The 13148-nt window shown below is 42.0% G+C and overlaps 1 protein-coding gene across 29 annotated transcripts in view; it reads left to right on the forward strand.

The window, feature by feature from the left end:
* OBSCN (obscurin, cytoskeletal calmodulin and titin-interacting RhoGEF) overlaps nucleotides 1-13148 on the forward strand; it is a 270159-nt gene that overhangs the window by 81755 nt on the left and 175256 nt on the right. For all 29 annotated transcript variants that reach the window (XM_079996236.1, XM_079996263.1, XM_079996261.1 and 26 more), the window contains 3 exons: nucleotides 1088-1357; nucleotides 2085-2351; nucleotides 4136-4402. In XM_079996236.1, the coding sequence (XP_079852362.1) occupies nucleotides 1088-1357; nucleotides 2085-2351; nucleotides 4136-4402 (804 nt within the window). The remainder of the gene's footprint in view (nucleotides 1-1087; nucleotides 1358-2084; nucleotides 2352-4135; nucleotides 4403-13148) is intronic.

Consider the following 13148-nt stretch of genomic DNA (forward strand, 5'->3'; position numbering starts at 1 on the left):
GCCAGACCACAAGCGGAGGGCCAAAACAAATGTGCACCAGCTTTGTGTATCTTTTGCCATCTTTTCTTGTCCTTCCTAGGGTTCTAATACACCAGAATGTTACGGAAGACAATACAGTGGTGCCTCAGGTTACATACGCTTCAGGTTACAGACTCCGCTAACCCAGAAATAGTGCTTCAGGTTAAAAACTTTGCTTCAGGATGAGAACAGAAATCGTGCTCCAGCAACCCGTTTCTCATGGGTAATCACGGAGTCCAGACAGTTGTTACCATTAACAAATAATCACGTTTATTTATAGGCATGAACAAGCTTATGGTTTCAGATAATTTTCCTTGGCAGTTTCTTAATCTTAGTTCCTTAACTGTCCTGTGCATTCCTAACAACTTCAAACTGATTATTTCAACTATCTATCTGACTCCACCTAACAATTCCTCTCACTCACTCACCACACAACTCCACCAGCCCACAGACTTATCCTCTCTCTTCCTTCTTCAACTCCCAACTCTCAACTGACTTCCACACAGCTCCGACTCTCACTCTAACTCCTCCTATCAGTTTCTCTCTGGCCAATCACATCACACTCATTTAACCCTTTCCTTATGACCCACCTAGGAGGCAAACACCACATGGTGCTTCAGGTTAAGAACAGTTTCAGGTTAAGAACGGACCTCCGGAACGAATTAAGTACTTAACCCGAGGTACCACTGTACTCATGAACATGAAATTTATTACAGTCAGAGACCAGCTTGAGAAACACAAATGGAGCTATAATCCCAATAGCAAAACAAACATTTAAAACAATATACAACAATGGATTTTAAGTTTAAAAGTGTGATAGGCATATAAACACATAAAAGCTTTAAAAAAGACTACCTTAGAGAAATGACCCAAGACAATACTCTTTTTAAATAACAAATGCACCCAAATGAGCTTTTGCTGTTTATACTTCCTCCGTGGCAATGCCCTGGGGATTCCTTAGCCATGCTCTCTGTTTGCACAGGGGTTCCACTGCTCTAATTCTTGCATTGCACTTGCCTTGCGTAGGGTGCCAAAGACTCTCTGATAACCCTTTTATCTATGTTCTTAGAATTGAATATCGGTGTCACCAAACGCCTCAAGAACACGGAAGTCCTGGAAGGGGAGAGTTGTAGCTTTGAATGTGTTCTCTCCCATGAAAGCGCTGAAGATTGCCGCTGGCTCATCAACGGAACCGAAGTTGGCCGCGAGGGACGGGTTCGAGCATTCAACAAAGGGAGGAAATACACTCTCAATATTAAAAAAGCAATGGCCACTGATGCTGGAGAGGTTGTTTTCTCACTTGGTGACTTAAGCTCCAAAGCCACTCTAGTCGTGAAAGGTGCGTAGAGGAAATTTGGGTGTGCATCTTAAGCAGGAACATCTGTTTGGTACATGGACAGTCTCAACAGATTATAAAATGGCACTATTTAGTTTATTTATTTATGAAAATATATCCCCGCGATGGGGTGAGCTCACGTTGCTTGGTCACTGCTCCTGCCAACCTAGCAGTTCGAAAGCACCTCAAAGTGCAAGTAGATAAATAGGAACCGCTCTGGCGGGAAGGTAAATGGTGTTTCCGTGCACTGTTCTGGTTCGCCAGAAGCGGCTTAGTCCTGCTGACCACATGACCTGGAAGCTGTACGCCGGCTCCCTTGGCCAGTAAAGCGAGATGAGCGCCGCAGCCCCAAAGTCGGCTATGACTGGATCTAATGGTCAGGGGTCCCTTTACCTTTTATACCACTATTTGTTTTTGAAAAATCAGAGCGGTTTGCAACAACTGTTCATAAAATCATACAACCATATAAACATGTTAAAATCAGAAAACAGCTACCTGCTTTGGAAAGATTTATTCCTAATTGCATAAGCATGATGGAACAGAAACATTTTCAGCACATGTTTATAAGATGAAATGGCTGCTGAATCTCAGTTCCTTGTCTTGTTGCTCCTTTACTGCAGATTCCCCCCCCCCCCAAAAAAAAATTCTCCAACATAGTAAAAAAGATGATAAACCTGAGGAGTTATTTTTCTTCTTAATAGAAAGACTCTTTTGCTTCCTTTCCCTTTAGAAAAGCCAGCAGAATTTGTACGTGAGCTGGAGGACAAGACCGCATTGGTGGGGCAGGAGACTAGCTTGAGTTGTGACTTGTCCAAGTGGGATGGCAACATTAAGTGGCGCAAGGATGGCAAAGAGATTCGGAGGAGCCAAAAGTACGACCTGCGCGAGGAGGGGACCCGTGTCATACTGATCATCCATGATGCCTCAGTCAAGGACAGTGGGGAATACACATGCGAGACCGAAATCTCTAAAACAAAAGCAACGCTTACTGTGGAAGGTCAGTGGTGGTGCCTTGCAAAGCGTAGATCCAGTCAGCAATCGAAAGGAAATTTTCTGAAATGCAGTTTGGTTCCACAACGGTTGGAGAGAAACTAGATTCAATTTGCATTTAAAGGCAAACCTACCACTGTGGGTTAAACCACAGAGCCTAGGACTTGCCGATCAGAAAGTCCGCCGTCTGAATCCCCACGACAGGGTGAGCTCCGGTTGCTCAGTCCCTGCTCCTGCCAACCTAGCAGTTTGAAAGCACATCAAAGTGCAAGTAGATAAATAGGTACCGCTCCGGCGGGAAGGTAAATGGCGTTTCCGTGCGCTGCTCTGGTTCGCCAGAAGCAGCTTAGTCATGCTGGCCACATGACCCGGAAGCTGTACGCCAGCTCCCTCGGCCAGTAAAGCGACTGGACCTCGGCCAGTAAAGGGGTCCCTTTACCTTTACCTTTCACCAAATCTGCAGTTTCTGAAACAATGTGCAATTCAAAGCACAACCACCAACAGTTTGCCAAATATGGGGGCGGGGTATTCCATATTACAGAAATAAATAATCTAGACTTAAATATGAAAGCAGCAAGCAAAAAGGAAGTATAAAATAAGGCAGAAATGGACCAGTTGCTGGCAATGACCTCACTGTGCTCCAGCAGCCTGTCTTAAATACAGTTCAGAAGAAAGGGGTCTTCTCACCAGGCTAGATGATTAGCATCTCACTCTCTTTCATCATAATTAATTAATTAATTAATTAATTGTACCCCGTCCATCTGGCTGAGTTTCCCCAGCCACTCTGGGCGGCTTCCAACAAAGATTAGAAATACATTAAAATGTCACACATTAAAAACTTCCCTGAACATGGCTGCCTTCAGATGTATTCTAAATGTCAGGTAGTTGTTGTTCTCTTTGACATCGGGTGGGAGGGCGTTCCACAGGGCGGGCGCCACTACTGAGAAGCCCCTCTGCCTGGTTTCCTGTAACTTTGTTTCTCGCAGTGAGGAAACCGCCAGAAGGCCCTTGGCACTGGATCTCGGTGTCCAGGCAGAACGATGGGGGTGGAGATGCTCCTTCAGGTATACTGGGCCGAGGCCATTTAGGGCTTTAAAGGTCAACATCAACACTTTGAATTGTGCTCAGAAACGTACTGGGAGCCAATGTAGGTCTTTCAAGACCGGTGTTATGTGGTCTCGGTGGCCGCCCCCAGTCACCAGTCTAGCTGCCGCATTCTGGATTAGTTGTAGCTTCCGGGCCAGCTTCAAAGGTAGCCCCACATAGAGCATATTGCAGTAGTCCAAGCGAGAAATAACTAGAGCATGCACCACTCTGGCGAGACAGTCCGTGGGCAGGTTGGGTCTCAGCCTGTGTACTAGATGGAGCTGGTAGACAGCTGCCCTGGACACAGAATTAACCTGCGCCTCCATGGACAGCTGTGAGTCCAAAATGACTCCCACTTGGTCCTTCAGGGGCACAGTTACCCCATCCAGGACCAGGGAGTCCTCCACACCAGCCCACCCCCTATCCCCCAAGAACAGTACTTCTGTCTTGTCAGGATTCAGCCTCATTCCATTTATATTCTTTAAGTTCCAAGTGGTGGTGAACATTCTTCCCTGTCTATTGCGAGCCTTGTAAATTGCTCCAAGGTGGTGCTGTGTGTTTGGGTTGTGGCGTGAGAATCTTCACCTCTGAGAAGTACGAGAGAAGCATGTAGCCACCATCCTTGAGCCACTGTTTCATTTATCTCTGTTGCTGTGTTTGATTTGAGTGCTCACTTACCTATCACTTTATTGCATTTCCTTTCAGAAGCAGGAAACTGCTTCATCAAAGACCTTACAGACCTGAAGCTGGAGGAAAATAAGAAAGCAGTTCTTACTTGCGAAACCAAGAAGCCGGCTTCTGCTGTGACCTGGAGGAAAGGGATTACGGACCTCAAGGCGAGCAAGAAATACGAGATCAGCCAGAAGGGGACAGTCCTGCAACTCACAGTGAACGACTTACAGGAAGACGACAGTGACATTTATACCTGTGACATTGGCGAGACCCAGTCGAGTGCAAAGGTGGTAGTGCAAGGTACGAACACTGTGTGGTTTGTCTCATTAGTTAGTAAATTGCCATGGGGGAGGGGGAATTCAGCCTGTAGTCCCAGCATTTAGATTTTGTCAAATAAATGGAAAAGGCCATGGTTTGGTGGTAGAGCACATGACATGCATGCAAAAGATCCAAGGTCCAAACCTTGGTGTCTCCAGTGAAGCTGAGAGAGTCTCCTGCCTGAAACCCTGGGATAGCTCAGTCAGTAGAACATGAGACCCTTAATCTCAGGGTTGTGGGTTCGAGACCCATGTTGGGGGGCTGGACTAGATGACCCTCACAGTCCCTTCCGACTCTACAGTTCAGTGTTGCAAGTTACTGTCAAAAATTCTCGACAGATGAATGAATTCACTTGATATAAAGCAGCTTCCTGTGTTTTCTCCAGAGTGCGTAAGGAAACCAGAATACTGGAGCAGTTCTTACATTAATGTAATTATGCCTAAGATGGAGTTGGTGCAACAAATAGCCCAAGCCACTGTAGACCAGCCATTCCCAACCTCATGCCTTCCTGATGATGCTGGACTTCAACTCCCATCAGCCTCAGCGAGCATAGCCAGTGGTCAGGGATGAGGGGAGTTGTAGTCCAACAACAAGAATTTATAATTTGTACAACATTTGTAGGGCACCATGTTGGAGGAAGGCTGTTGTAGATTGTAACCATGACTTGTCTAATTAAACTAGTCTCCTGCACGATGAAATCTGTATTGGCATAAACTGTATTTATTACAACATGTAACTTTTTCATATTCTTTCCTTTATCAGCAATCATGGACGTGTATCTAAGTCTCTTTATATTACTGGCTGGTGATAAGTGAGAGGCACTTCTTTTTGAACTATGCCTTACAATGGAAACTTCTTGATGTTTTATTTTGTGCTCATGTTCCTTTTTCCAGGCCAATAACCAAAGGCCTGGAACATGCATGTTTGATTTAAAGGTGTCTGCTATATGCAAGTGGTTGATCCCTACAACATAATATACGATGCACAATAGGTTTGGAATAAAGCTGAATCAGGTGACAATGGGTTGTATCGGGGGATGCTACTTTCAGATGCAATCGTCACTCAAAGGATCTGCTACTTTGAGGCATTTAATGAGGAAGCCACTCATGAAAAATGATCCAGGCATGAAGACTGCAATAGAGGGTAAACTAGATGAAGGCAAGCACTAGATTCTTCTTCTTCTTCTTCTTTTTTTTATTAATTATTTTTATTAAGCTCTTTTTCATGAGAAAAGAAAATCACAAAGAAAAACATAAAAAACAAAGCAAAAACAAAGGAAAACAAAGGTAAAAGGTAAACAACGTCAAAAAACAAGACCCAAACTCACCAACAAATACAACAACCAAAAAACACTAACAAAGAACACACCCACCCGTCACCAACAGTGATTGACTTCCCTTCAAAACGGCTTGAGTTGTAATCCCACATTATCTTCCTACGGGGTATTTTTATCTCCTTTATTTACACCTCTCAAACTTTATGTATCGCCCACTGAAATTTTAATATTTCCTAAGTTTGTTTCCATATATATAAAAAAATTGCTCCAGTCATTAATAAATTTTTCATTTTTCTGCTGCCTGATCTTCTGTGTCATCCTTGCTAACTCTATATATTCGAATAATTTGGATTGCCAGTCCCTGATGGTTGGAATATTAGGGGTTTTCCAGTTTTGCGCCAGCAGCATCCTGGCTGCTACCATTGCGTATTGAAACATGGTTTGATCTTCTTGTCTAATCTCCTTCCCAACCATCCCTAGAAAAAAGGCTTCGGGTTTTTTAGGGAAGGTATATCTCAAGATCTTTTTTAGCTCGTCATAGATAAGTCCCCAAAACCTTCTCACTTTTTCGCAGGTCCACCACATATGGTGGAAGTCTCCTTCCTTTACCCTGCACTTCCAGCAAGACTTGTCCCCCGTCTTATACATTTTCCCCAGTTTCACAGGGGTAAGATACCACCTGTACATCATTTTTTGTAAGTTTTCTCGAAGGTCAACACATGCTGTAAATTTCATGTCCTTATTCCAGAGTTTCTCCCATCTGTCGAAGTCCAGATTGTAACCAAGGTCTATGGCCCATTTGGTCATCACCTCCTTTACCTCTTCATCCTTCATATCCCAATCTAATAGTTGACTATACATTTTAGATAGGAGTTTGGAGTTTCCTTCTATTATTTCCACCTGAAATCTGGACTTTTTCTCGCTCATCCCTATTTTTTTATGCTCATTCCATAGGGAGTTAATTTGGTAAAATTGCAACCAGGTTGTTAATTTATCCTTCAGTTCTTCATAGGGTCTGAGCTTCCACCCTTTATCTGATTTTACCAATAGATCCTCATAGGTCCATCTTTGACCTTCCATATTAGGTTTTTTAATTGTCAAAATATCAACTGGTGATAACCACCACGGGGTGTCTTTTTCTAGAAGTTTCTTATTTCTGTTCCATACCTCGAGTAGCACACCTCTAAATATGTGGTTGGAGAATCCTTTATGGGCTCTTTCCTTATCTTGCCATAGATACGCATGCCAGCCAAATCTGGCATCGAACCCCTCCAAATCCAGCAGGTCTACATTTTTCAAGGCAATCCAATCCTTGATCCAACACAGACACGCGGCCTCATAGTAAAGTTTCAGATTAGGAACGGCAAATCCTCCTCTGTCACTACGGTCTGTAAGTAATTTAAATTTAATTCTTGCTCTCTTGCCCTGCCAAATGAATCTGGACAGGGTTCTCTGCCAGTCCTTAAATGCTGTCGTGCCCCTAATCACCGGAATATTCTGAAAAAGGAACAGCAACCTTGGGAGGATACTCATTTTAACTGCAGCCATTCTGCCCGACCAAGACAATCTTAACCTGCCCCAGGTGTCCAGATCTTTTTTAATCTCCTTCCAGGTCTTTTTATAGTTGTCTTCTACTAAATTTATATTTTTCATGGAGATCCAAATGCCCAGGTATTTCACCTTCTTCACCACCTTAATTCCTGTTTTCGACTCTAGCAGATTGCTTTGCTCTTTAGTTAAGTTCTTTGTCAGCATTTTAGTTTTGACTTTGTTTAGCCTAAAGCCGGACAGATTTCCAAACTCCTCAAGCAACTCTATAACTTTACCGATACTCACTACTGGTTCTCCTAACGATATCACCAAATCGTCGGCATATGCTTTTAGTTTATATTCTTTGTCCCCTACTCTAATTCCCTTTATTTTGGGGGTTTCCCTGATCTTATTTGTTATCACTTCCAGTACCATAATAAATAGGAGGGGGGATAAAGGGCAGCCCTGCCTTGTACTCTTCGAGATCACAAATGAGCTAGTTAAATTGTTATTAATAATTAGTTTGGCCCTTTGTTCTGCATAAATCGCCTTTATACCCTCCAAAAAGGGCCCCTCTATACCAACCCTCTCCATACCTTTTAGTAGAAACCTCCACGACACATTATCAAATGCCTTTTCGGCATCAATGAAAATTAGGGCTGCAGGGACATCGATCTTAAATTCCAGGTACTCCATAATATTTATTATATGTCTTACATTGTCCTTTAAATGCCTGTTAGGGAGAAATCCTGTTTGCTCTTTATGGATAGATTTCGATAGATATTCTTTAAGCCTGTTTGCCATTATTCCTGCAAATATTTTATAATCATTATTGAGTAGTGATATCGGCCTATAGTTTCTTATGTCCAGCTTATCCAGATCTGATTTGGGGATTAATGTGATGTGCGCCTCTTTCCAAGAGTCAGGCACCGAACCTCCTTGTAGGATATTATTTATTACTTTGCAGAGAACCGGGACCAGATATTCTTCTAAGACTTTGTAGTACTTTTGGGATAGCCCATCAGGGCCTGGTGCTTTCCCTGATTTCATCCTCTTAATTATTTCCTTGATCTCGTCAACCGTTATTGGTTTGTTTAGGTAGTTTTTCTCCTCATCCGTCAGCTGTTCTTTTCTATTCTTTTCCAAGTACTTATCAATTTCTTCCGTGTCTTCCTCTTCCTTTTTATACAAGTTTTTGTAAAATTGAAGAAACCTTTCCTCTATTTTAGCGGGGTCCTCAAGTATTTGTCCTTCTACTTGGATTTTGTTAATCACGTTCTGTTTTTTCTTTTTTCTAAGTTGCCACGCCAGTAACCGCCCCGTTTTATTCGCAGATTCAAAATACTTTTGCTTCATTGATCTAATTCTCCATTCTACCTCTTGACTTATCAATATCGAGTATTGCGTCTGCAACATTTTATAGATTTGTTTGGTCCTTTCGTCACTAGGGTTCATTATTAATTTTTTCTCACATTCCCCCAGTTGCTTGCCTATTTCTTCCCTCTTTGATTCTCTTAATCTCTTTCTGAATGCATTTTGCTGAATAAACAATCCTCTTAGGACCGCCTTTCTGGCGTCCCAGACTACATTAATTTTTGTTTCTTTATTCAGGTTCGTTTCAAAATACTCTTTAAGGGTAATCTTAGCCTTTTCAATTATATCCTCATTTTCAAGTAAATATTCATTCAATCTCCATCTATATGGGCCAGATGATTTACGTTTTATTTCCAACAGTATTGGATTATGGTCAGAAAGGGTTCTGGGTTGTATTTCACATTTCATTGTTCTTGTTGATAATTCACTTGAAACCCAGATCTGATCGATTCTGCCCCAACTCTGATGTGGTTCTGAAAAGTACGTGAATTGTTTCGTTATTGGATTTTTATGCCTCCAGATATCAATTAGGTCCAGATTCTCTTGTAGATTATTAAATGATTTGGGGAGTTTCCCTTGGTTTGATTTCCTCTTTTTCCCATTTCTGTCTAATTCTGGAGATGGTACTCCATTCAGATCTCCAAGCAGAACTAACTTGTGGTTTTCTAGTTCTAATAACATTTGCTCCAGTTTTTTAAAGAAATCTGCTTTCTTTGTATTGGGTGCATATACGGTTACCACATTAAATTCCCCCCCCTGATGGTTAATTTGAACTCCCAGGATTCTGCCTTCTTCATCTTTGCAAATCAGTACTGGCTCCCATTTTTCTTTAACATAAATTGCTAACCCTCTTTTTTTTTCTACATCCGAATAGATAAACTCTACTCCCAGTTTTTTATTTATCAATATGTGTTTGTGTTTTTTGGCTACATCATAGTTTTTATTCCTCACAATTTTTTCTAGTTTATTCCTTTAAGATTTTTCATTCAAACCGTTTACATTCCAAGTCAAAAAATTTAAAGACATTCCTCACGATTAAGTCTCTTTATTCAGTCACAATTTTTAAATTTATGTTTTGGGGCTACCGTTCCCAGTGTATTCCTCCTCTTCTGCTTCTTCCCCACCCGCCGCACCCTCTTCTTCTCCTGTTTCTTCTTCTCCTATTTCTCCTTCCTCCTGTTTCCCTTTCTTGTCTTTCTTTCTTTTCCTCTCGTTTCTAGATCCTTCCTTATCTCTTGTCTTCTCTTCCCCCTTACCGAGCTCTTTCTCATACCTTCTCAGAAATTTTTCCACCTCTTGGGTATCTGTCAGTTTAAATCTTTTATCTTTGAAGAAAAAGGCGATCCCCTCAGGGAACTCCCATTTATATTGTATACCATTTCTCCTCAGGGCACCAACTATCTGTCCATATCTTTCCCTTTTACGCAAAGGCCTAACTGGGATCACTTTAAGAATGATAATTGTTCTGTCCTCAATTATTAGTTTTTTATGATAGCTGGTTTTTAATATTAAATTCTTCATCTCGATTGAGTTTAGAATTACTAGGCAGTCCTCAAGAGGGTTCTTTAACCTATTTTGTTGGGGTCTCATTCTTATTCTAAAAACATTCTCCACCGAACCAGCCACCTCTTCTTCTTTTAATTCCAGCCACTTAGCCAACTCCTTTATCATTTTCTCTTTTATGTTCCCTTTATAATCCTCTCCTAGTCCTCTGAATTTTAAATGAAGGTATTTCTGTCGCATTTCTGTCATCGCTAAATTGTCCCATATTTGCTCCTGCAAATTCTTCTAGATTCTTCTAATTTGTATGATGGTGGAAGCAAAAGGGTGAGGAAGTTTGCAGTTCAAAGCTCACCCCATCGGAGGTGAGATGCTTTTCACTTGGTGCTACAGCTCATTTCTGTCTGGATTTGATGTTGGATTCTGACCTGGAGACCAGCAGCTTGGACCACTCAAGCAAGCAAACTCAATTCTGCTCTGTGTCATACTAGCTACCAAGAAACTTCTTGGCTTCCCTGTATGGTCTCAACAGACCAATTTTAGGCTTTAGATTGGAGCAACGTCTGCATTACCTTGGAGCTTTCCAAGGTCCTGAAAAGAACATAAGAAGAGCCCTGCTGGATCAGGCCAAAGGCCCATTTAGTCCAACATCCTGTTTCCCACAGTTGCCAACCAATTGCCTGTGCCTAACCCACAAGCAGGACATGAGCGCAACACCACTCTCTCCACCTGTGATTCCCAGCAGCTGCCATTCAGAAGCATACAGCCTCCATTCCAGCAATGGTTGTACTGGCCCAGAAAGTGCCTTTGGATGTTACTGTTACTTGCAAATATAAAGAAGGATCAGTGGTGGTGAGTGCCCATTGGAACTCATGGGCTGGAGCCAATGACAAGCAGAGCCAGATAGTTTTAGCTTTGTCCCCATCCTTCTCCCTCTTGAGTTCTACACAGGCAAAACAGAGACCATGGGTGAAGAAACTGACAGGCAGTGCCATTCCTGAACTGGATGCAAGTAAGAAGGCAGACAGGCAAGAGCTGACTGAGAGCAGACTGGGATTGGTGGGGCAGTGTGCCATTCACCCTAGTTGACCAGCCTCTCCTCTTCAGGTGCATACTGTCTCCAACAGTGGAGGTAAAACATGACCATTGTGGGTAGTAGTTGTTATCCTCCAAGTTTATTATTGACCTGCCTCTGCAGATAATCTGTAAATTCTAAACCATTTTGGGAGGTGCATCTTTAACTTCCGGAATACCCTGTCAAGATTTGAAACCCCTTCTCATGTATAAAATGGAAAGTGAGATATAGAAGGTGATACAAAGAAACGGGAGTCTCCCAGTGGTGCATCAATAAAACTGCTAGCACATTTGCAAAGCTAAGAAGGGTCTGCTATGGTTTCAAATTGGATGGGGGACCACCTGTTGAGATTTCTGCATTGCAGGGAATTGGACTAGGTGACTCTTAGGTACCTTCCAGCTCTACAATTCTATGATTCACTGTCAAGCCAGGAGAGCAAATATTCTCATTACAATGGAAATAAATGTTAGTTGTGTTGTATTAAGCACTCTGATTATCAATGCTAAGTTTGCAACTGGGTTGAAAATGATCTCTTACTGGTTTAGTCTATTCTACGTGACTTCATCAGTGGACTTCATAGTTGAATATGAAATCAACTGAAGTGTTTCTCTTTGGACCAGAGAGCACTCCAGGTGTCAACAGGATCCAGAGTATTCTACTTGAAAGAAATTATTCTCCTTGAGTACGTAGAATGGATGCACTTTATCAGCTTATACAGATCTCTGAAGAATATAATCGGTAGCTCCATATGCCTGGAAAGAATTCACATGGTACATGGGATGTTGCCTCCATAATCAAAAGAAGGATTGTTGCTAATGTTGGTATACTTCCCCCCCCCCCCCAAGTTTTATTCAAGTTTGGGATTTTTACATACTATTATCTCCTTCCCATTTTAAATTTCCCGTACAATTCCCCCCCCCCATATCCATTGGAAGGGTTCAAACTATTATGCTCAGCCAGGGGCATAGCAAATTTAGTTTACACCGAATGTCTTTTGTTCCAGTAGTTTTTATCCTTATCGTGGTGGACTTGACCTTCCACATTGTTTCCTGTGACATGACTGTGACAATGTCCGACTGAATAAGTTCAAACAAATAACTATTCCATGCCTCTACTGTCCATTTTTCTCTATCTTTCCAACCTAAAGCTGTCCTGTTGATATACTATGGATATCTGATCAACGTTAATTTCCACCTGTTCTGTTGTTTAAAGATCTTTTTCTGTTGTTCTGGGGCAAACTCCTGTTTCTGAAGGTGCGAAAGGGGAGAGTCAACAAACTGAAAATTTGCTGAGAGACAGCAGCTTTTCCCACCCACACTCCCACCCACTACATATCCAGTTTTATTTGCTTGGAAACAGTTTTCCTCTAAACGAAGTTACAGAAGGATGGCAAGTTTCTAGAAATGGAAGATGGTAAACCGTGCTAGAAGAGTAGATCATGATGGGATCATGTTGAGAAGGCTTCTCATAGGATTATAGAACAGAAGGGTTCTCATAGAATTATAGAATTAATTCTCATAGAATTATAGAATAGAATTGCAGAGTTGGAAGGGACCACGAGAGTAATCTACTCCAACCCCCTGCAGTGCAGGAATATTTTGCCCAACACGGGACTCGAACTCACAATCCAAGATTAAGAGCCTCTACCAACTGAGCTATTGTGGCAATCATCAATATTTCATTGGCGTTCTCTTCCTGTACTGGCAGCTATGGACAACTACATCCAAGAACTTGGACTAATAAAACCACAGAGGATGAAGATGCCCATCTGTGTTTGTGTGACCTTTCTACAGGAAGTGTGGACTAGCAGGAAGGGAGAAAAATAGTCCTTTGGCTTGGATAGAAGTGTCTGCTTCAGAAGAGATGTCCCTCCTCAATAATCTTATGCTAGAAGGGAGTTTGAAAAGTGATGTGAAATTACCAAATAGCAAATCCTACCTTCTTTTTTAAAAAGAAAGATACATAACTCATAA

This window comes from Podarcis cretensis, assembly GCF_951804945.1.
Source record: "Podarcis cretensis genome assembly, chromosome: 12".
NCBI classification, from domain to species: domain Eukaryota; kingdom Metazoa; phylum Chordata; class Lepidosauria; order Squamata; family Lacertidae; genus Podarcis; species Podarcis cretensis.